Raw genomic sequence first — 20,141 nt, forward strand, 5'->3', positions numbered from 1 at the left:
TTGCTATATCTCACCGACTCCAAACTTATGAACCATAGTAAATAGCAAATATTGTCTTGTTTGTTTTGATACACTCCTATTGTATATGTACAACTATAGATAAAAAAAAAAATGCTGGCATGAGTTTCTTTTTTTTTTTACGGAGGCAATTGCAAGATAATTGGCAAGGAGGAATAACTTCAACTTTGCTGTGGCTTCAAATTAGCAACAATGTATCATTTTCTCCACAAGTACTTTAACACATTTTGTTCCACTTGCCGAGGCTGATTTCACCATTATATTAGACGTCAACAGCTTTTTTTAATGCAGTACTTTCCAAGGACAGTCACTGGGTGATGTATCCAATTTGAGATCCAGCCGCCTGAACTGCTTTTTAATCATTATCATGTCTGGCTCATTAATGTGTCAGTGACTTCTACAGCCTATCCAGACGGCAACAGATTGTCAGTGTCTGGTTGAAAATCTAAAGAATTTAACGGATGTAACTTCAATCCATGTTTTAGTATATTTCAGAAATATATATTTGGGAAAAAGAAATGCAGTTTTATTGCTAAATAATGGAATGATTTCATTAATAAAATTTTTTAAATGTAACTCTAACTGATCAGGTTTATCTGTTAGATGTACGCTAAAAATGTGTTTGATTCACTAAAAGGAACCGACTCATTAGAAACTGGTTGCATATTGTGCTTTTGATTCACTTAAGAGAACCAAATCATAAGATTCATTCATTATATAAATAGACTACACTGGTTGTGGTATATGCTTTTACTCACTAAAAAGAACCGGCTCTTAAGAGTCACTCATTCTGTAAACGGACTACAATGTTACTGCCATTTAATTCATTAAAATTCATTTAATTCATTTAAAAGAACTGGCTCATGAGAGTCATACGTTCTGTAAATGGACTATACTGGTTGCACCATATATTTATTATTCACCAAAAAGTACAGTGTCATAGCAGGTTTTGTTCTCGAAACAAACCAGCTCATAAGAGTCACTGTTTCTGTAAACAGACAGTGTTAGCACCCTCTGCTTTTAATACATTAAAAAGAATTAGCTCATAAGAATTACAGTAAGTTCAAGAATCGGACTACACTGGTTGCACCATATGTTTATGATTCACTAAAAAGGAACCAACTCGTAAAGAGTCATTGTTTTCTAAACGAACTAAACTGGTTGCGCTGTGTCTTGATTCACTGCAAAGAACATACAAGTCATTTGTTCAGGAATCAGACTACACTGGTCATGTTGTGTGCTTGCACTAAGGTCCTGTATCTGTGTTGCAGCCCTGTTGAATAAATATTGCTGGAAACTGTCCAAGTATTTTAGTATAGTGTTCTGTCCCTCCGCAAATGCAAGAACTGTTACCGGGAGTCAAACGTCAACCGGTTCCTGGTTTCCAATCCTAAGCAACCATCACTCACATCTCTTTAAGATAATATAAAAATCTAGTTCTTCTCTGTATATTCTGTCTTTGATGATCAACAAATGAATTATCCATGAGCAGCTTCCTGTGCATTTTTGTGTCTGAAGTCAAAGGACTTCAATACGAGTATCATCAGATGCCGCTCTTACTGACATTGTCACGTATCATTTTCATTAGCGTGTGCAAATATGAGTATGTCCTAACAGCATTCACTGAATTTCAACGGCATACCGAACCATTGTGTATTCATGTTAGAAAGAAACATTAGCACTCTATTGCACAGTGTGTAGACGTGCTTCTGCTGCCAGTGTCAGATTTTCGCTGGTTATTCCAGGAACGTAGCATTGTGCCACCTCCCTGCACACTCAGGGCACACCTCCAGCGAGAGAGGGCAGAGCATGCCTTTCAACAGAGCTGATGTCTGCAATAACGGAGAGCCAGCTCGCAGGGACAAAGCACAAAGCACTTGTGTGATTCAGTGACACGCACACACAGTCTGATCAATACTTATTTAAAAAAAAACTGAAATATATACATAATATTACTGTATGCTCCAAACATTCACACATTCGCAGAGGAGACAGGGACCTAGCAAATTTAAATTATTCCATAGCTGTTTTGGAACATGGTGTCTAGCTGGTCTAAGATGGTTATTAATTTGTATGAGCTGGTCCATCTTAAATAAGCAAAGATTTTTGTATTCTTTAAATTATGTGCAGTGGTTAGTTCACAGCAATGACAAACCAGCTTTTTCATTAAGGGTTGATATTTGCCCCTCTAAATTGATTTCCAGTGGCAATTTTGACCTTATTATACAGTATGTAGGTCTATGTGTGAAGTTTTATTTCAAATTCTTTTTTATTTCAAACAGTGCTTTAAATGCAAAAATTAATTTTATATTTTATATTTAAGTGTATATAATTATATATATTCATAAATATATATTAAAATATAAATTGAAAGCCACAAATAAGTAGAGGCAAGTCACTGTCTTAAGTCATTGAATCATTAATTCAAACTGTTCATTCAAAATGGCTGATTCATTCAGAAACAAAGCTTTATGACTAAATTATTAAAAAAATTCACTCAAACGATTCACTCAAAATATTCAGATTCATTCAGTACTGAAACATAGCTTTTCACAATGTGAGCGACATACTCCATATTGTCAGCTCACACATTGTTAACAACAGTTGAGGTATTATCATAGACAATACATATCGCACACCCCTACAGTGGACCCCACTGACTTTTTATAAATATATATATATATATATTTGTGTTCCACAGAAAAAAAATACAAAAATAATTCAGGTTCAAAGTGAAATGAGCTTGAGTAAATGCCTAAACACACAGCAACTGGCACACACCTCCAACAAACCTCATCATCACATTGGCTATTCTTTGGGTCACCCTGACTTCCAATAATTCCTTGCCCTTCCTGACCTTTAGGATAATTACTCTTACACTCTTACACTTACACTCTCCAGTGCTTTTGCCATGATGAATGGTTCAATCTCATCTCATTCCCATGTATTCCAGATCATACTGAAAAACTGATTTTCTTCCTTTTAAGTACAGTTCTCTCCTACCATGACGTAGTGCCCTGATTCTGAGCAGACAGGGAAAAATATCATTATGCTAAAAATATCATTTATTCTAGTCTATAAACAAGTAAAGTAAAAGCTCAGTTCAGGTGTTGCTCTAGCCGACTGCATTGCTGCAGCAAAACATCGCTCTTTTATGTTTGGACATAATGTGTAACCACTGTCACCGTGAACTCCTCAGCAATGTCAGATCGAACTGAATGCAGAATATCAGTGACCATTCTGACACTTGGGTGCTCAGAGGGATAAAGTGATCCAATTAGGCTTTCATTAAGCTTTAATGAAAATACATAACCGCATGGCTGCTGGGTGTAGCCCTGTTATTTTCTTTGGAGAAATGCTAGGCATGTGTCACATTAGCACACAAATAATATATCCACTTCAAGTATGCCAGGCTAGTGCATGATCCATCATCCCCTTGTACATACATTAATGCTGCTGAAGCCCAAGGGCCACAAATGAACAGCGGATAGATACAAGGAATTCAATCCTGGTGTCTTCCATCATTAAATAATGTAAAGAAATCCTGGGAACAGGGCAGAATAAAGCAATAATCTGCAAGAGGCCCTATGTTAATAAAATACACCAATGCAGAAGAAATATTTAAGGCTGTAAATCAATGAAAACATTTTACTGAATTAAATATAATGATATATCGTATGCTTACCATAACTGCATTTTAAAAAAAAAACTATAAAACCTGTTGAATTGTGAAATGTTTAAAATAACTGTTTTCTATTTTAATATATTTTAAAATGTAATTATTCCTGTGATGGCAAAGCTGAATTTTCAGCATCATTACTCCAGTCTTCAGTGTCACATGATTGTAATATGCTGATTTGGTGCTTAAGAAACATTTCTTATTATTATCAATGTCAAAAACTGTTGTATTGATTAATATTTTTGTGAAAATGGTAATTTAGTTTTTTTTCCAGTATTCTTTGATTAATACAAAGGAACAGCATTTTTTTTTTGCAATATAAATATTTCTGTAACAATGAAAACTTAAAAGTCTTTACTGTCACTTGATCAGTTTAGTGCATCCTTGCTAAAAGGTAACTGATTTTTTTTCCCCTCATGTTGTTCTAAACCTGTATGATTTTTTTCTTCTGCGAAATACAATAGAAGATATTTTGAAAAATGTCTGTGTTTTTGTCCATAAAATAAAAGTCAGTAGGGTCCAATGTTGTTTGAACCTCTTTCTTTAAAATAACTTTCCCCCACAGTCATACAGGTTTTGAACAAAATAAGCACAAGTAAATGATGATTATATAATTTTTTACTTTTGTTTGAACTATCCCTTTAAGTTATGCATTCTATTGTTTCTGGATGCTACATTTATCACATTCTGTTATTTCCACAGACTGTCTTATCGAACTGGCCAGGATACAGCCAACTGTGACACGTGTCGTAACAGTGCCTGCATCATATACAGGTGAGTCTCTGCTATATCTGAATCTTTCAGCTTGGCCAGAAATGAATCCTTGATTTAAAGATTCTGAGCATACTAAGGCACACATGTGTGCAGCCACAGTGTCCAATCATATCTGCAAATTTGTCACTGTTGTAGAAAAGCTTTGAAGAACTAAAGAGTGTAAAATCTGTACTGTTAGCCTGGGCTCTTCTACCAATAAGAATGTTCAAGGATAAAATGAAAAATATAATGACTGAGTGACTTTCTTTGATGCATGCCACATATTGATTTTATACATTTTTACCAACCAGACCAATTAAAAAATACACTCAGAGATGGCGTGAGTTTTTTTTTTTTTTAAGTTTGTTCTTTATATATGAATGCAGGTTAAGTAGCAAATGTAACTGTATGATTTTCAGAAACCATTCCTCTTAAATGTATGGGTTTGCTGATTTTGTTGTAAAAGCAATAATTTCCCCCATGTCAATTCAAACCCATATGGCTTTGAAACCCAGAATGCAGCACACCTATATTACACACACACACAGTTTGCTGGCACGTGGGAGCAAAACATAAACATTTTGCCTCTCAAGCATTTTTGTATTAATTCATTTACACATTGAAATCAAATGCAGTGACATGTACATAAAGGCATGCCATCTATCATCAGACAAATGCAGCATTTCACCGCCTACCAGACGACCCTGGAATATATTACTTAGGTCAGAAAAGAAATCAAAAATATGCAATTCAGTTTGCACAGTGAGTGAAGTCAAATACACACAGATATGCATACTGTATCAGCATGTCAGCACTCTTTGAACACTGGCCCAGAGGACTAGAATTACACTATTACAGAGAAGAGATAAAACACATTCACAAAAAATAGTACATTCTAATGCACGCATAGTAATTGCTACTGTAGATTATTTAGGTGTAATTAGTAGATTAAAGGAATTTTAAATCAACAATGAAATCTGTAAATATATTTTTTTACATATATATTATATTATATTATATTATATTATATTATATTATATTATATTATAATTTGGAATGACATAAAGGTGAGTAAATGATGCCAGAATTTTCATTTGGGGTTAAACGATAAAGAGACTTCATGAAAAGAACAATTAAAAATTCTTTATCAAATTAAATCTAAGATTTTGCACTAGTAAGATATGATATTGTTGCTTACATCTGTGTTAAAGGACTGTTTATCTGATTGTTAGTATGTTTATCATGAATATTCATCCGTTCTGCTCAGGGGTGCTTCCGACTGTTAAGTAAACCATGAAATTGAAGGATCTAATTTGTAAGAGCTATAATTGATTTTGGTTCTTAGGAACAGTTCACGGTGGAAAGACTGGGTTCGGGTGAGCAGATAGTGGTGTTTAATTGCAGTTCAATACTTTTTACAGAGATCCTCTATAGTAGGGGATGTTTACGTTCACTTAAGCCATAACCGACTGTATTTATGTGAGATACTCCACATGATGGATATTTTGACAGCTGTGTGTGTTTTTGACAATAAAGGCACAAGGAACTGATCGCAGAACTGGGATTGCGCGGGCGAGCGGCCGAGAGAGCGTTTCTGTGTGTCATTCAGCATGATCTATCCCACTTTCACTTACCGCAATCGATAACAAATTGTGATTAGATGGTAATTTTGTCCAACGACAAGCTTAGTTACCTTTGATTAGGCTGTTCTCGCTTGACAGAACACTTCTACTACTTGCTCTGATCACCCAGTCGTAAAGAAATTTGGAAATATGGGACAAAACATGATTTTTTCAAAATAAGTTGGGACTCTAAAAATAGAGCTGAAATACGGAACTGTCCCGGGAAAAATGGGATGTCTGGTCACCCTACCCTATAACCTACTATTGGAAGGTTCTTACAGAAGAGGGCACGCTGTGACATTAGTATGAGAAGAATGCTGAGCAGAAACAGAGACATGTATTGGGTGAAAGTGATGCAGTTGTCATAGTTACCAAAGTGATGAGGTGGTGAAGAGGGGAAAGGTGGTCCTAGCTTTGGTTGGGTTTAGTGAATCAGAGCAGTCTATGAATCTGTGTGTGTATGTGTGTGTGTGTGTGTGTGTGTGTGTGTGTGTGTGGTCAAACAAAACACTTCATTCTACACTGCAAGGTTGTAATGAACCACTTTTAGTAGCTGATACCAATACCAGTGAAATTTCACCAGTCTCTGTGCTAAGTGTGATTTCACAGCAAAAATAATATATAACATCATTTATTTATTTATTTATTAATGGCAATTTAATATTTAATACATTATAATATTTAATACATTAATATTTAATACATAATACATTTTTGTCTTAATTTAGTGTTAAGTTAATACTTTTGACATTCCTGTACACTGTCCAACTGCCCAAAAATCCAGATGGACAAGAGAAGAAGGCCTACAAGGTCAAAGTTCATTGTTCATTCACTGTACTCCACATGACCCATACAGGGTTTAAAATGGATGCCAGCATGGTGTAAGATAGCTCTCGCTGTTCCTCCATCACAACTTTCTCAAAGGAGCAGAGGAGGCACTCTAAGAAAGCAGCATGCTCCCAACAAACAACCAACTAGCAGGCTGCAGCCTACTGTGCCACACTGTTGTTTTAAACAATGGCACATCCTTCTTTCAACCCCAAATATTTCATGTGTATTCCTCTTACAAACATTGGCAAAAGTGAATGCTTTGGGTGTCTTTGAGTACTAAGACACTGAATAGTGAATAATTTTTTTTAATATTATATTATATTATATTATATTATATTATATTATAAAAATATTATATTATTATATATTAATTTTATAAAAAACTTTTCCCCCAATTTTAATTACATAAATTTTCTATGTGCTAGACAACTGGCCTTAATCTTTGAATTTATACACTGTTAAATGTATTGAAAAGACCATTAGATTCATTCACTTTCTGCTAATAAGAACGTATGGAGAGCCCAACCGTGCAACCTTGTTAAGAAAATTTAAAATAATGATTCATATATCTGATTAAAAAGTTATTCTAGGGGAAAGGTCAGCACTGCCGTCTGCAGTTTTGTGTAAAATGCACACAAAAAAAGGGCAAATTAAAAAAAATGCACCTGATTTTTTTTTATCTATGTGTAGTCTCAATTAGGAAATACCAAACTATATATTGTGGTCATTTTTTATATATATATATATATAAAAAAAAAAAATTCTGAACCCTGTTATACCCAAATATAGAAAAAAATTATATCTCAGATATTGTTTTAGGAGGCCTCTGATGTAGAAATGAAAGATTTTTAAATTTGTTACATTTTAGTAAGTTTTTAGGGAAATGTTGTAATATTGCAACGTTGGCCCTAGTTAGGAGCAGAATTTCTGTATTTGTACTCACTTTGTCTGAACAGATATACAGAGCATTTAAGCATGCATTTGCAGGGTTGATTGCTTACCTAGCCTCATAACAGTATATATCATGAGTAATAATCACACAACAATCATATTTTATTATGAATAAGCATTTACTTAAATTAAATTATTTATTAAAACTTTTTCTTCCATCACTTTCAATGTGGTTTGAATGAAGTCTGTGTTTACTTGCAGTGATAGTCCCTAAGACAGTTATTTTCATCTGAGAAGCACAGGCGAACATTGCACGTGCTACACAGTGTGTTTGTGTATCCATTATTGCAGTGTCTGCAGCGTCCTCTCTTCGTATTTACTAGGAAATGTGCAATCATTTCTTTGCGTACATCCAGTGGGGGGTGGTCCGATGACCTCTTGGCTGAGGGACTCACATCTGTTGAGGATGATCTCTCTTTAGGATTTAAAGGGCTCCCTGATGTCACCTTCTGTGTGCATGTGTTCGTCTTCCCTGAAGATGGTCGCCCTCTCTTGGGTGTTGTGTTGTGTGTGTTCACCAGGATGAGAGAGGTTGCAAGTTGTGCCTAAAACTGTCTCCTGTTCAGTATCTCTTTCTTAGTCATCTTCAGAGCTTTACAGTCCCGCTGGTAGAGGAGCCAGGCGTCAATCACAGCAAGGATGATTGTGTGCCAGAAGATGTAAATGTACCAGTGGTGGGAATTCATGGGGAACTTGTATTTGGCAGCAAATGAGTCCAACAAATCCACACCTCCCATGTGTTTGTTATAGGTACTAACAATGTAAGGTCTCTCAACATAAGTGATGGTTTTGGTGGCTTTGTCCCAGCGCTGAATCTTCTGCACAGGTTCTGGTCCAGCAAAGGATGACTCAAGTGTGACCGCTCTGTTGTCATACCATTTGACAGTGCAGATGTTGTGGTTCCCCTCCACTTGGACATCAAAGCTTCCTCTCCCCTTTTTCTTCAAGCTCTTCACATCTTCAAGGTTGCAGTTGGGTAGGCATACCTGCTTCACTGTTCCCACATAATGGATTCCACGCTCAAGGAGCTTGACTACCAATGGGACACCGGTGAAGTAGTTGTCTGCGTAGATCTTGTAGTTTTGACCCTCTGGAAGTGTGGAGGCGAGCTTCATCACCTCATCATCACAACATCACCTGACAGTCCAAAGTTCAGATTTGGCTTGTCGTATTCCATTTACACACCGTTGGCACCCAGCATGCCAGAGATTCCAGTTCTCACCCACAGTTTGAATCCCCATGGGTGTGACTTGTCCCCCAAAAAATCCAGAACATTCAGAGCCTGTTTTTCTATCTCTTAATGCTATAAACTGCTTCTTGGGCAACACTCATAAAAAATCTCAGGATCATTTAGAAGTTAAAAAACAAACAAACAAAAAAAAAAAACTACAAAGATATAGGGAGTTTCAGATACTGCTTTAGATGATGGAGTTTCAAATACCACATACAATTTATTCCTGTGTTTAATTATGGTCTAAGCTAAACTAAGTACAAATTTAACAGAAAAGCATATTTAGAACTTAGTTACAATGAATCATCTAACAGTTTAAATTTCAATTTGTGACCATGTGAGAAGTGCAGTGTCCTTATGTAATGTGTAAGGAGCACAGGCTATTTTGACTACCAATCTGGCCCAACGTTGTAGAATTACAACATAGACTTAACAAGCTGTAAATCAAATTTGATTAATGTTTTCCAAAATAACTAAATATGTATGTGTTCTAGATATTGTAATAAATACACACAAAAAATATGTAAGGAATTTTTCTTACTTGAATCTTGACAAATCGAGTCATGCAAAAAAAGGAGATGAGCTCAACGCAAAGTTTGCAGGTAGAGTGAACTCATGGCCAGATGACCGGACCTATAAACACTTCTTATATCCAATAGCATTGTGAGGACAAACAATAGAACCCATTAATTATGTATGTGGTCGTTTTTAAATTGTTAAAAGTGATGTTGTAATTCTGCAACAGTGGGCTTTACAGCGTTAAGTGGATTCTTGATGCTTGATTCCCATTCCACATTTGCATCAGTTCAACTAAGCTCAAATTCTTTGTGCTTTTTTTGGCACTCGTATCAAAGAAAACATGGGTACAAAGATTCTTATCAAATGCCCAGTGCACCAGAACATATTGCAAAAACAACATCGGCTTTATAATCCAAGGACTTAATTCCTCACTGAACCATAAGACTTGCTGAATATGTTCTCAAAAGCTGAGCATGTTCTTGTTCTTGTTTATTTATATAGCACCATTTAAAACACAACCAAGGTTGAACCAAAGTGCTTTACATAAAAAGTACAAGAATGGAAACAAACATCAACAACATAAAATCCCACATCGACATATAAAACACCACAACTAATCATTGTATGCTACCAACATTAGGTGTACTTTCAGCAGTTTCTTAAAGATGGACAGTGATTTGGCAGACCTGATCGGCAGGGGAAACTCATTCCAAAGTTTTGTGCACTAATTGGTTAAAAAAATAAGCCTACTTTGCAGGATGAGGCCTTGCACTGACAGTTAATGGTGTCACTGCTAAAGCATTATTAGAAGTATCATAGGAAACCTTCTGGCATCATTTACTCACCCTCATGTTGTTCCAAACCTTTCTCTTTTCTGTGGAAGACAAATAATTAATAAATAACCCAGTCATGTGGAGATAAAAGAAGAATGTATAATAAACTAAATAGGTCAGCTGCATAACATATGGTGATGCTAACAGCTGACTTACAATTTTTCAAAACTTCTGTGCATATAAAGACAAAATAGTACCAGCATGCCCATGTGCCTCAAAACATTTGCACCTGTGTATACGTACATCATCATACATACACTTCTGTATATTTTCACATTCTCATATGTCAAAATATTGAAGCCACTATGGTGTGATTTTGCAGCGATGCCTCTGTGGTTGGACACATACTGAGAAACAGATAGCGACTGAACGAACAGCCCGACTTGTGGCCACCCTGCCGCAGCCTCTGTCCTCAGGGTGCGCTGATGAGAGACAGGCATGACTCATTCATCAGAAGTAAGAAAAAAATAACCATTAGAGTTTTGAAATAGTGGCAACCATCAGTTTTTCTTGCGCGGTGTCCAAGATAACTCCCTGTGGTATTCCTACAGTTCGCATTTAGCACCTTTTTCCTTCCAATTTAATTTATTTTGTGTCACATCTCACGGTGGCCCAGTGGGTATCTACAAACGCTTGGCAATATCCTTCCTGCTAGGAGCTTATGAAAAAGGCACAATAATGGTGCCAAATACAGTTGCGATTTGCTCCATTTGGATCTGTAAATGGTATTTTAAATTTCTTTTTTTGTTCTTTTTTTCAAGCGGATTACTGTAAGTATCTTGCGTGCATTAATTACTGAGATGGTGTGATGCAGATATCCTCCTCTCACTTTCAAAGGCTGCAGTATTTCTCATTATAAGCAGCAAGTCAGTTTCCATTAAGTATTTATGAACCAGGAATAAACTTGGTAAATCGTATGCTTTTCACAGGCTCCAGATGATTTCTCAAAATGTGTGAAAGTGTCTCCGTTCTCACTCTCTATTTTTCTCAGCCTAACACCCGTGCAACTCAGAGAAATGCAGCTTAATCACAATGGCTGTGTTCAAACAGAAGCAGATGAGCAGTGATAAATGTGGCTGCCTTCACACATAGTTTGGAAACTGCATTTTATATTCAAACTGGCTTACATCAATTTTTAAGGCTCACAAATGCATTTTCTGTATTCCCAAGTCAATTTTTATATTTTTAACCATGCATTTTTATAAAATCATAGTCATTTATGCATTTTAATCAAACATGATGGAATGTTTAAAATAAGACAAATCAACCAATCACAGAAAACATCATTCATAGTAAAAAACATCAAATTCACACTCATATTTGTGCTGTTGTTTTCCCAACATGATCATGTCATTTCTTTGAGCATTAAGACATCCTGGAAGCTTTTGTAAGTTAAAAATGAATCGCAATTGATATAGAGAAGTAGTTCTCAACCATGGGACCGGGGTCCAATAGGGGACATCAGCAAACTTCCAAAGGGGCCGCAGGAGGTTTATTAACGTAATAATTACGTCGATTAAAATTTTTGATCTAATTAATTACATGGTGTGGCGATTTATTAATCTAATTAATCACATATTACACATCAAATTTAGCTGAGAAATTACCCACAAAAGATGATCTAAACCATTATTATGTTACATAAAAAAGCATGAAATGGATATTACAAAAAGTAGATTTAGTAAGAAATTTTTCTTTTTTGATTTTCTTTTTTTCTTTTTTCTTTTCTAATTAAAGGGACATTTTAACTATCCCTTTAATAATTTTTTTTATTAATATGTTTTTTATGTTCAGATTTTTTATTAATATATAAATATGATATTGTTTTTTAATTAAATGATAACCTAAATAAGAAACTAAAACTGCCAGTAGGTGGTAGTAAATGTCTTAAGTCTCCTTTCCACTGCACACGACATTCGGCGCGACTGTCGCATTTCTCCCTCTAGTGGCAGTCGCACAGAACTTTCACACTGGTCGTGCAGCAACGGTTACCACAGCATATTCACCATGGTAAAATGAATAAATTTTAATGGATATAATTAATGTATGAATGCATCGTCACAAATCAAATGACCCCCAAAATAAAAACAGTAGGTTAAATTATTATTAATGTTGATTTAGTGGTTGAGCATTGCATTAACAAGTGCAAGGTTGGGGGTTCGATTCCCCGGGAACACATGATAGGTAAAAATTGATAGCCTGAATGCACTGTAAGTCGCTTTGGATAAAAGCGTCTGCTAAATGCATAAATAATTACTTCTGCCATAATTATTCTAAAGCACTATTTTACAGAAATAGTGTTTAAAGAATAATGTTAAATTGAACAAAATATTGGTAATTCTAACCTTACGTTCATAGTTTTTAATAGAATACATCGCATACGGTCTACCCTCAGAAGTTCAAATATTTTAACGCATCCGAAGCTCAAATCGGATCCGAATTTTCCTCATACGCATATGATCGGAACTCCATGCAGCTCCCGCACTACTCTCCATTCGAAATGTTGCTTGTCATTCGTCGGAGATAGTGGAAAGGCAGCTTGATTCATTCATTCATTCGATTTGTTCAAAGGCTGATTCATTTAGGAATTAAAGGCAGGGTAGGTGATTTGGCTCAAAGACATTTTTTGTTATACTGGTTGAAAGTCTCTTCACATCACGCTAACAATCAATAAGTTAAGTGGTCTAAATGTACAGTATTTATTTGTATTTATTTAATCTGTGGAAGGTGTAGGACAATAAAACGTTTGTCCAATCGTATTCCTCGGCCCAAGGGCATTTGCATACCTCTGCACACCCTGTTCACATAGACATTGTACGTAATCAGCGTGTTCCAGTACGCTATTGCAGACCGAGTGAGAATGGAAGGCTTTATTATTGTAATATTATGTGCTTTGTACTGTAATATTTGCTCACTGATGAATGAGACATGAGGTAACATGACAGCGTTGCATTCAACCCTCCATCAGCATTGTCTCTTATCGTGTCAGTGGTTAGTTTCTGGTTGGCCTGTGCACGTTCATGTGTTTTGGAGGAGGCGTGGCTTTTGATAGGGATTTGCAGGGAAGGTCAGAAATTGTGTTACTTGGAGATGCAGTTGTGCTGTGGCTTCAGTAGGTAATATTTGCATTGGTAAAACTTCTCCTGTTGATTAATTGATTGATTGATTGATTGATTGATTGATTTAAATGTATAATGATACTTAAAAAATGTGGATTCTTTTTAAAGTTTGAAATAAACTAATTAGCAGACCAGTTCTCCACTACCAAACAGAAGAGAGGAACAAGAAGACAAGAGGAAGTCTGATTGTGAAAAAAATCTAATTTCCTGCCCTGAGCTGGCCAGTGAGGATGTGTTGATTGTGATGCCTGTTGTTGACATAGTGGACTGGATACGTTCACTCTGCGGCTGCCTTCTCAAGGCAAATACAATGTGGCCATTAGTCACCTGATGGGCCCCGTCCTTCAGCTCCACCTCAGTCTGTGCTGTCCACATGGCACCACATGAATCCAGACAAATGGACTCAAGCGGGTCACGTGTCAGGTCAAGTGGTTAGTTTGAATGAGAGGTGGCAGAGATACCTTGCAATGTGCACAGCAGGGATGGACAGCAGTGCCACTTGAGCAGAAATTACAGACAGAACTTGATAATAATCCACTCACTTCAGTAAAACCCTCAGAAATGATCCAGCTGATCTCTTGCATCAGCCTCCGCTCACTCTGATAAAAACCTTTAGGCCTCCTACTAAAATCAATTGCTATCTTGACTCGTACTGGAACATAATATTTGACATTGTTGTGTCCAAGATTGAGCTTTTCTTTTAATACAGCCTCTCATTGACTGAAAATATTACAGTTTGTCCCTGCGGTAAAGTGTTTGAACATAATATGTGTGGCATCTGACGGGCCGGGTTTGTACCTTGTCATTGACCGCAGCTCACGGCTGAATGTTTGTATACCTGTATAAAGGATGACATTCAGTGTTACTGTGATTAAATATTTAGCTCCATGTCTACAACCCCTGCGGGTTTGACCGTATGCATGTTTGTGTGTGTATGTTCCTGAATTACAGCAAAGCAGTGAAGCAAATAATTGAGCAAGAACCTTGGTCACTTGTATAAATCAATTTCAAATCAAAATCATGTAAAAAGAAAGCTAAAGGATTTGCTTTTCCCTTACCATAATTGTTATCCCTCAAACAAAACTGCATTTTTAGATTTTCAAAAAAGCTTTTTTCCTCATGGGGGAAAAAAAAAAGGACCCATAAGGTTTTACTATACTTGTGGGCGCATTCGGTCCCCACAAGGCAAGGATAGACCGGCACAAACACACACACACACATGCACACTCTCTCTCTCACACACACACACACACACACAAATAATAAAAAGTTTGGGGTACAAGTTTTAAAATTATTTTTTACTAATATTTTTTACCTATGCTCAGTATTGCTAAATTGTTTTGTTTTGTTTTTTGTAACAAAAATACAGTAAAAACAGTAATATTACGAATTATTACTACAATTCAAAATAACTGTTTTATATATAATATAATGTATTTTACAATGTAATATATTCTCATAATGGCAAAGCTGAATTTTCAGCAGACAATACCACAGTCCTCAGTGTCACATGTTCCTTCAGAAATCATTCTAATATGCTGATTTGATTTCTTATTATCAGTGTTGAAAACAGTTGTGCCGCCTAATATTTTTGTGAAAACCATGATACATTTTTTCAGGATTCTTTGATTAACAGAAAGTAGAAGCATTAATAATAATAATAATAATTAATAATTATTATTAGAATTTCTCATTTATAATTCATAGAAATGCTTAAAAGTATTTTCCATTTTGAAGCTGTCCAGGAAGTATAATCATGTACTGTCATATATAACTCATATCATTGTAGAGTAGGATTTTTTCCTTTTAACAATACAAAATGATGTATAAATTGAATTCAGCTGTAACAGATAATCAGAATTTGTTGTTACAAAACTCCATATAAGAGAACAGAAAATAAAGAACATTTCTTAGGATACTTGATATCCTTAGGAGATCGTCTGCATTCTGAGGCAGGTTTGCAGATCCTGCCATTGTTTGCTGTGCATTGTTCACCAGCAACCCATATGTTTTACACCCCCCCCGCTGGCAGTGTACACAAGGTAACTGTTCGGATTTTTCCTGAGATTAATTGTGTAGTTTAGTCCAACCCGGAGCAGGAATACGCGGCTGTTCCATTCTCTTTCACCCCCAGAGTGTCTGCCGAGAATCGCTGAGCTTTCACAAGTTCTGTGAATAGACAAACCAAACACTGCAGCTTCTAAATATACCATGCCAGAGAAGTTTTTCTGATCATTTGTGAAAATCCAGGACAGACTTGAAAATGAGATGCAGATTACTTTGTCTCCATGGGTGTTAGTCTGTTTTTGGTTCGTTCTGTTGTCTTGATACATATGTGATGGGAAAAAGTCCTTGGTTTAGGGTGTGCATGTGTGGAATTGTGATAAACCACTATTGTATTTTTAAAGGATTTGAAATTCAGCGCAAAATTCCATAATTATATAAACGATTAATGTCTGCGTTTCACTATAGCAGCTTGTAATCAAACGAAATGTGTGTGTTATCCAACACAAAACTTTGAATGAAAGCCAAAGGGCTCGATTGTCGTATATAAAGCATTCCTTACCGCAAACCAAACAAACCTTCAGTGTAAAGACGTAGATAAACATAATTGACTCCCATGCTGCAATTTGGTTCGAGAGCTCTCTTTTTGCACAAATCTTTTATGAATGGAGGAATTTATGAGTCAAACAACATTGATTTCCAATACGCTCATTTGTAGTGCAGGAAAGTGAAAAAGAAGGGGGCGTGTGAGGAATGGGGCAGTTGAAAGTGAGTGGTACTGATATGTTTTTGATTGTTCTGTCTCTCTGTTCTTTACACTGACGAGTCGGACGCTGCTTTGTGAATGATTTCATTTAGATCAGATTAAAGCTGTCTCTGATGGTTAATCTGGGAGTTTAGCCACTGCAGTCATCAGGAATCATCTGATTGTCATGGGATTATGACTTTAGAGGGAAGACTAGGTCAGACTGTGGCTGTGCGAGGACAGTCAAACACACACATACACACAAACGCTGAGACGGAGCTAAACAGCTTAGTCATGATGTTAGAGGTCAGGAATGAGGTGGTACACGCTCATAACATTTTCAAAGGCAGACAAAACTTGAACATGAGATGGCATTTGCAACTCATTTTACTGTCAAATTATTACTGAGTGAAAGAGGATTTCAACAGGAAGTAGACAAATTGATTATATCCATTGGGAATTGATTGTTCAGGGTCAGACTTGTTAATTTATATATATATATATATATATATATATATATATATATATATATATATATATATATATATATATATATATATATATATATATATATATATATTTTTTTTTTTTTAACAATGTAAACATTTAATGCCACTTTATTTATTTAATCAATCCTTGCCAAATAAAGTATTAATTTCTTTCATAAAAACAATAATAAAACAATTACCATTTTAAAAATATATTACATTTGTAAATAAAATCAAAACAGACTAAAGGACTGAAAAGGAAAGATGTTTCAGAGGGTTGCTTGATGAAAAATTATGTAGAAAATATATTGATGCACTTTGGAATAGAGTTTTGGGATGTTACTGATAAAATAGACACAATAAGATATGGAAAATTAATTTAAGAAAAACTAAATGGAGTCAAATTTGATTTATTGCTGGCTTTAATTTGACTCATTTAGATCCTTATCGAGACACAAGTGCATATCTGCTTTGATATGATCTCTACTCTACGTTATCCTCACCTATAATGTTCCCTTTTTCTTTTTTAGTGTGGAACTAGATTTTAAACTTCAAGAGGACAAACTGCAGCCATTAATGAAGAGACTGTGTCCATTGGAAGAGCCGTCCTACCCTTCTCTGCCTTACACACACGAGGTGTTCACCTCCACCCCCAAACGCAAGTCCAAGACTGAGTCCAAGAAGCATGCGCGTTGGAAACTCTGGTTCCTCTAATATGGATTCAGGATCCCTGAAACCATCACAACGAGTGAATTCTAGTGGAATTTTGCTTGACTAATCGGATAAACATGGAGAAATGCTCACTGCTAGCCACCGTTTTGGAACATGGGATCCACTGAGTGGCTGGATTCTAATGAGGAATAACAGTTGTTTTCTGATCATGAACCTCTGATAAACCCTCTGAGTTTGGGAACTGCTGAATTCACCTGATCTCACATTTTTCAATGGGATTACGCAATGATCCTTAGGTTTAGTCAAGTTAGCAAGGTAAGAGAGCAGGGATGTTTGTAGATGCGTTGTTTTTTTTTTTTTTTTGTGTGTGTTTTTTTGTGTGTGTGTGTGTTTATATTTTCCAGTGTCTAATTCTGAGATCTCTCTTTCTTCTTTCTACATTTGTCCCATTTTAATTTAGGGATCCTGCAGAGGCGACAAGAAACTTCAAAGCTAAATGCTAGTTTGCCACAAAGCTACTTTGGAGCCGTACATCAAAGACATCTAATCAGCAAAGCACACACTTTTGGGAATTATAAAGTAGATTTGATAGCTGAGATATGCCTCTGTCTCTTTCCCAGTCTTTCTTTCGTTTTTTCTTTCTTTCTCAAAGTCTCTCACCTCTTCAATTTTAAATGAAAATTGATTACCATTCTATAACAGAATAAATTAAATTAATGAAATTAAATTAGTGTGTAAATGCAGAATCAGCTGACTGCATGCACTAATAATAAATGACTTTGTAGAGATATTTTTTTTCTGAAAAAAGTTGCACAATTAGTATGTCAGAAATGGTTAGGCTGTAAATGTATGAACGAAAAAGGGTTTACACACTGGTGTTCTCAAAAAAGTAAAATAATACTAATAATTTGGATTTCTGCATCAAATAATGGGCAATCAATATTTCTGAAATAAGAAAAACATTTACAGTAAAATTTCGATTTGCAGATGTTCAGGTCTGAAAGTATTTTCTTGGGAATATGACGCTGTATTTATAATATAATATAATGTAAACCTAGGTACATTTTTCAGTAAATATATTTTTCAGACTCATAAAGATGCTTGAGAATTGGCTGGAGATTACAGACAATATGTTCCATGGTGAAAAAATATGAGAACACCTGAAATCTGTTTAGATGGTCATTGTTTTGTGTTATAGGGTGGAAAGTGCACAAATACAGAATGCAAAACAATAGAAATAGGCTCTATCCTATAAAACACACCACTCTGTTCAAGCTGCCGTGTCATTTGCTCAATTCAATTTGAATGATGGCAGTCAATCACTGAAATATTGTGCTTGTTTACCAACCTAAAGCAAAGTAATGAAACAATCACAACACAAATTGGGGAGTGTAAAAATGCAGGTAACATATAGAGGGCTATGTATATAGAAACTGTGCTTCGCATTTTATTAGCTTTAAACAGTCTTTGTGTTAGAAATTCACTACAGTGCCAAACACTGTATTTAGCTGGTAGCCCGAGAACCTTCATACTTGGAGGACATTTTTGATAACTATTGGTTATATATTTAAAAGTAATAATATGTTCAAACAAAAAAATCCCTGGTCACAGTATCTTGTTGTTTAATTGGAGCACAGTACCTGCATATTCTTGTAGCATAACACAAATGCATCATTATACCTTGAAAAAAGTGCAATTGATTTATATTGTGCAATATTACATTTTATACAATTTCTACCCACAGTGCATTTAAAATAAAGAAACTGATGCAAAATATTATGACTCGACTGTCCTGTTCCCGTGAACATTCTTAAGTGTCAGACCAAAGGAGTGTGGGTTGCTTTGGGGTTCTTACAAAGTGGATTGCGGTGATAATACTCAGTTCATGAAGATGATTGAATAGTGCTTTGAACCGGACTCAGCTGGAGGATGAGTTGGTTGCAACACTTCTTCTCTCTAAAATTGATTGGCTTCAGCTTTGGTGCACACTCTACAGACGTGCTCTGTGATTGGACGGCCTCCAGTAGAACACCTGCTGCCAAGATATTGTCAGTCATTTTGAGTCTTGGGATGAAATATTCCTCTGAACTCTTTCTGCAAACGTAACTAATGTAAACATGGGAATATAAATCTGCTGACCCATCGTAGGGATATGACCACAAACAAATCTCTCCAGACTTTACATGCACTTATTCTCTGATCAGACAGCCTTATTTTAATATTGATAACAGTTGCTACTTAAGATGATAAGCACGTGGAAGTCGTGACCAAAATGACAAAGAAAACTGATTGCAGTTTTGTGTCCTTCCTTGCAATCTTTTCAAACTAATTCAAAAACAAGTCTTGTTTAAGAAGAAAAACACATTGGTACAGGGAAACCCAAAAAAGGATTTGCAACAGCAACAATTTACAACAAGAACAGATAACTAATTTAACTAATATTTCTTTAAAGCAACAGATCAACCAAAAAGTAACATTTTCTGAAAATCTACTCACCCAAAGGCCATTTAAGATGTTAAGATCTTGAGAAATTAAGCATTAAATCACTTGCTCATCACCAATGGATTCTCTGCAGTGAATGGGTGCCATCAGAATGAGAGTCCAAACAGCTGATAAAAACATCACAATAATCAACATGTTATCCACACAACTCCAGTCCATTAATTAATGTTTTGT

The 20,141-nt window shown here is 35.7% G+C and overlaps 1 protein-coding gene across 2 annotated transcripts in view; it reads left to right on the forward strand.

Moving 5' to 3' along the window:
* Positions 1-19,874, forward strand: part of LOC109107710 (inhibitory synaptic factor 2A-like) — a 37,602-nt gene extending 17,728 nt beyond the window's left edge. Inside the window, exons 3-5 of one of the 2 annotated variants that reach the window (XM_042774634.1) lie at positions 4,400-4,471; positions 17,324-17,780; positions 17,926-19,872. In XM_042774634.1, the coding sequence (XP_042630568.1) occupies positions 4,400-4,471; positions 17,324-17,507 (256 nt within the window). In that variant the 3' untranslated portion in view covers positions 17,508-17,780; positions 17,926-19,872. Of the gene's footprint in view, positions 1-4,399; positions 4,472-17,323; positions 17,781-17,925 lie in introns of both variants that reach the window. The other variant, XM_042774635.1, reaches the window with a different exon arrangement.
* The last annotated feature ends 267 nt before the right edge of the window (positions 19,875-20,141 follow it).

The sequence above is a fragment of the Cyprinus carpio genome, chromosome A17 (assembly GCF_018340385.1).
Source record: "Cyprinus carpio isolate SPL01 chromosome A17, ASM1834038v1, whole genome shotgun sequence".
NCBI classification, from domain to species: domain Eukaryota; kingdom Metazoa; phylum Chordata; class Actinopteri; order Cypriniformes; family Cyprinidae; genus Cyprinus; species Cyprinus carpio.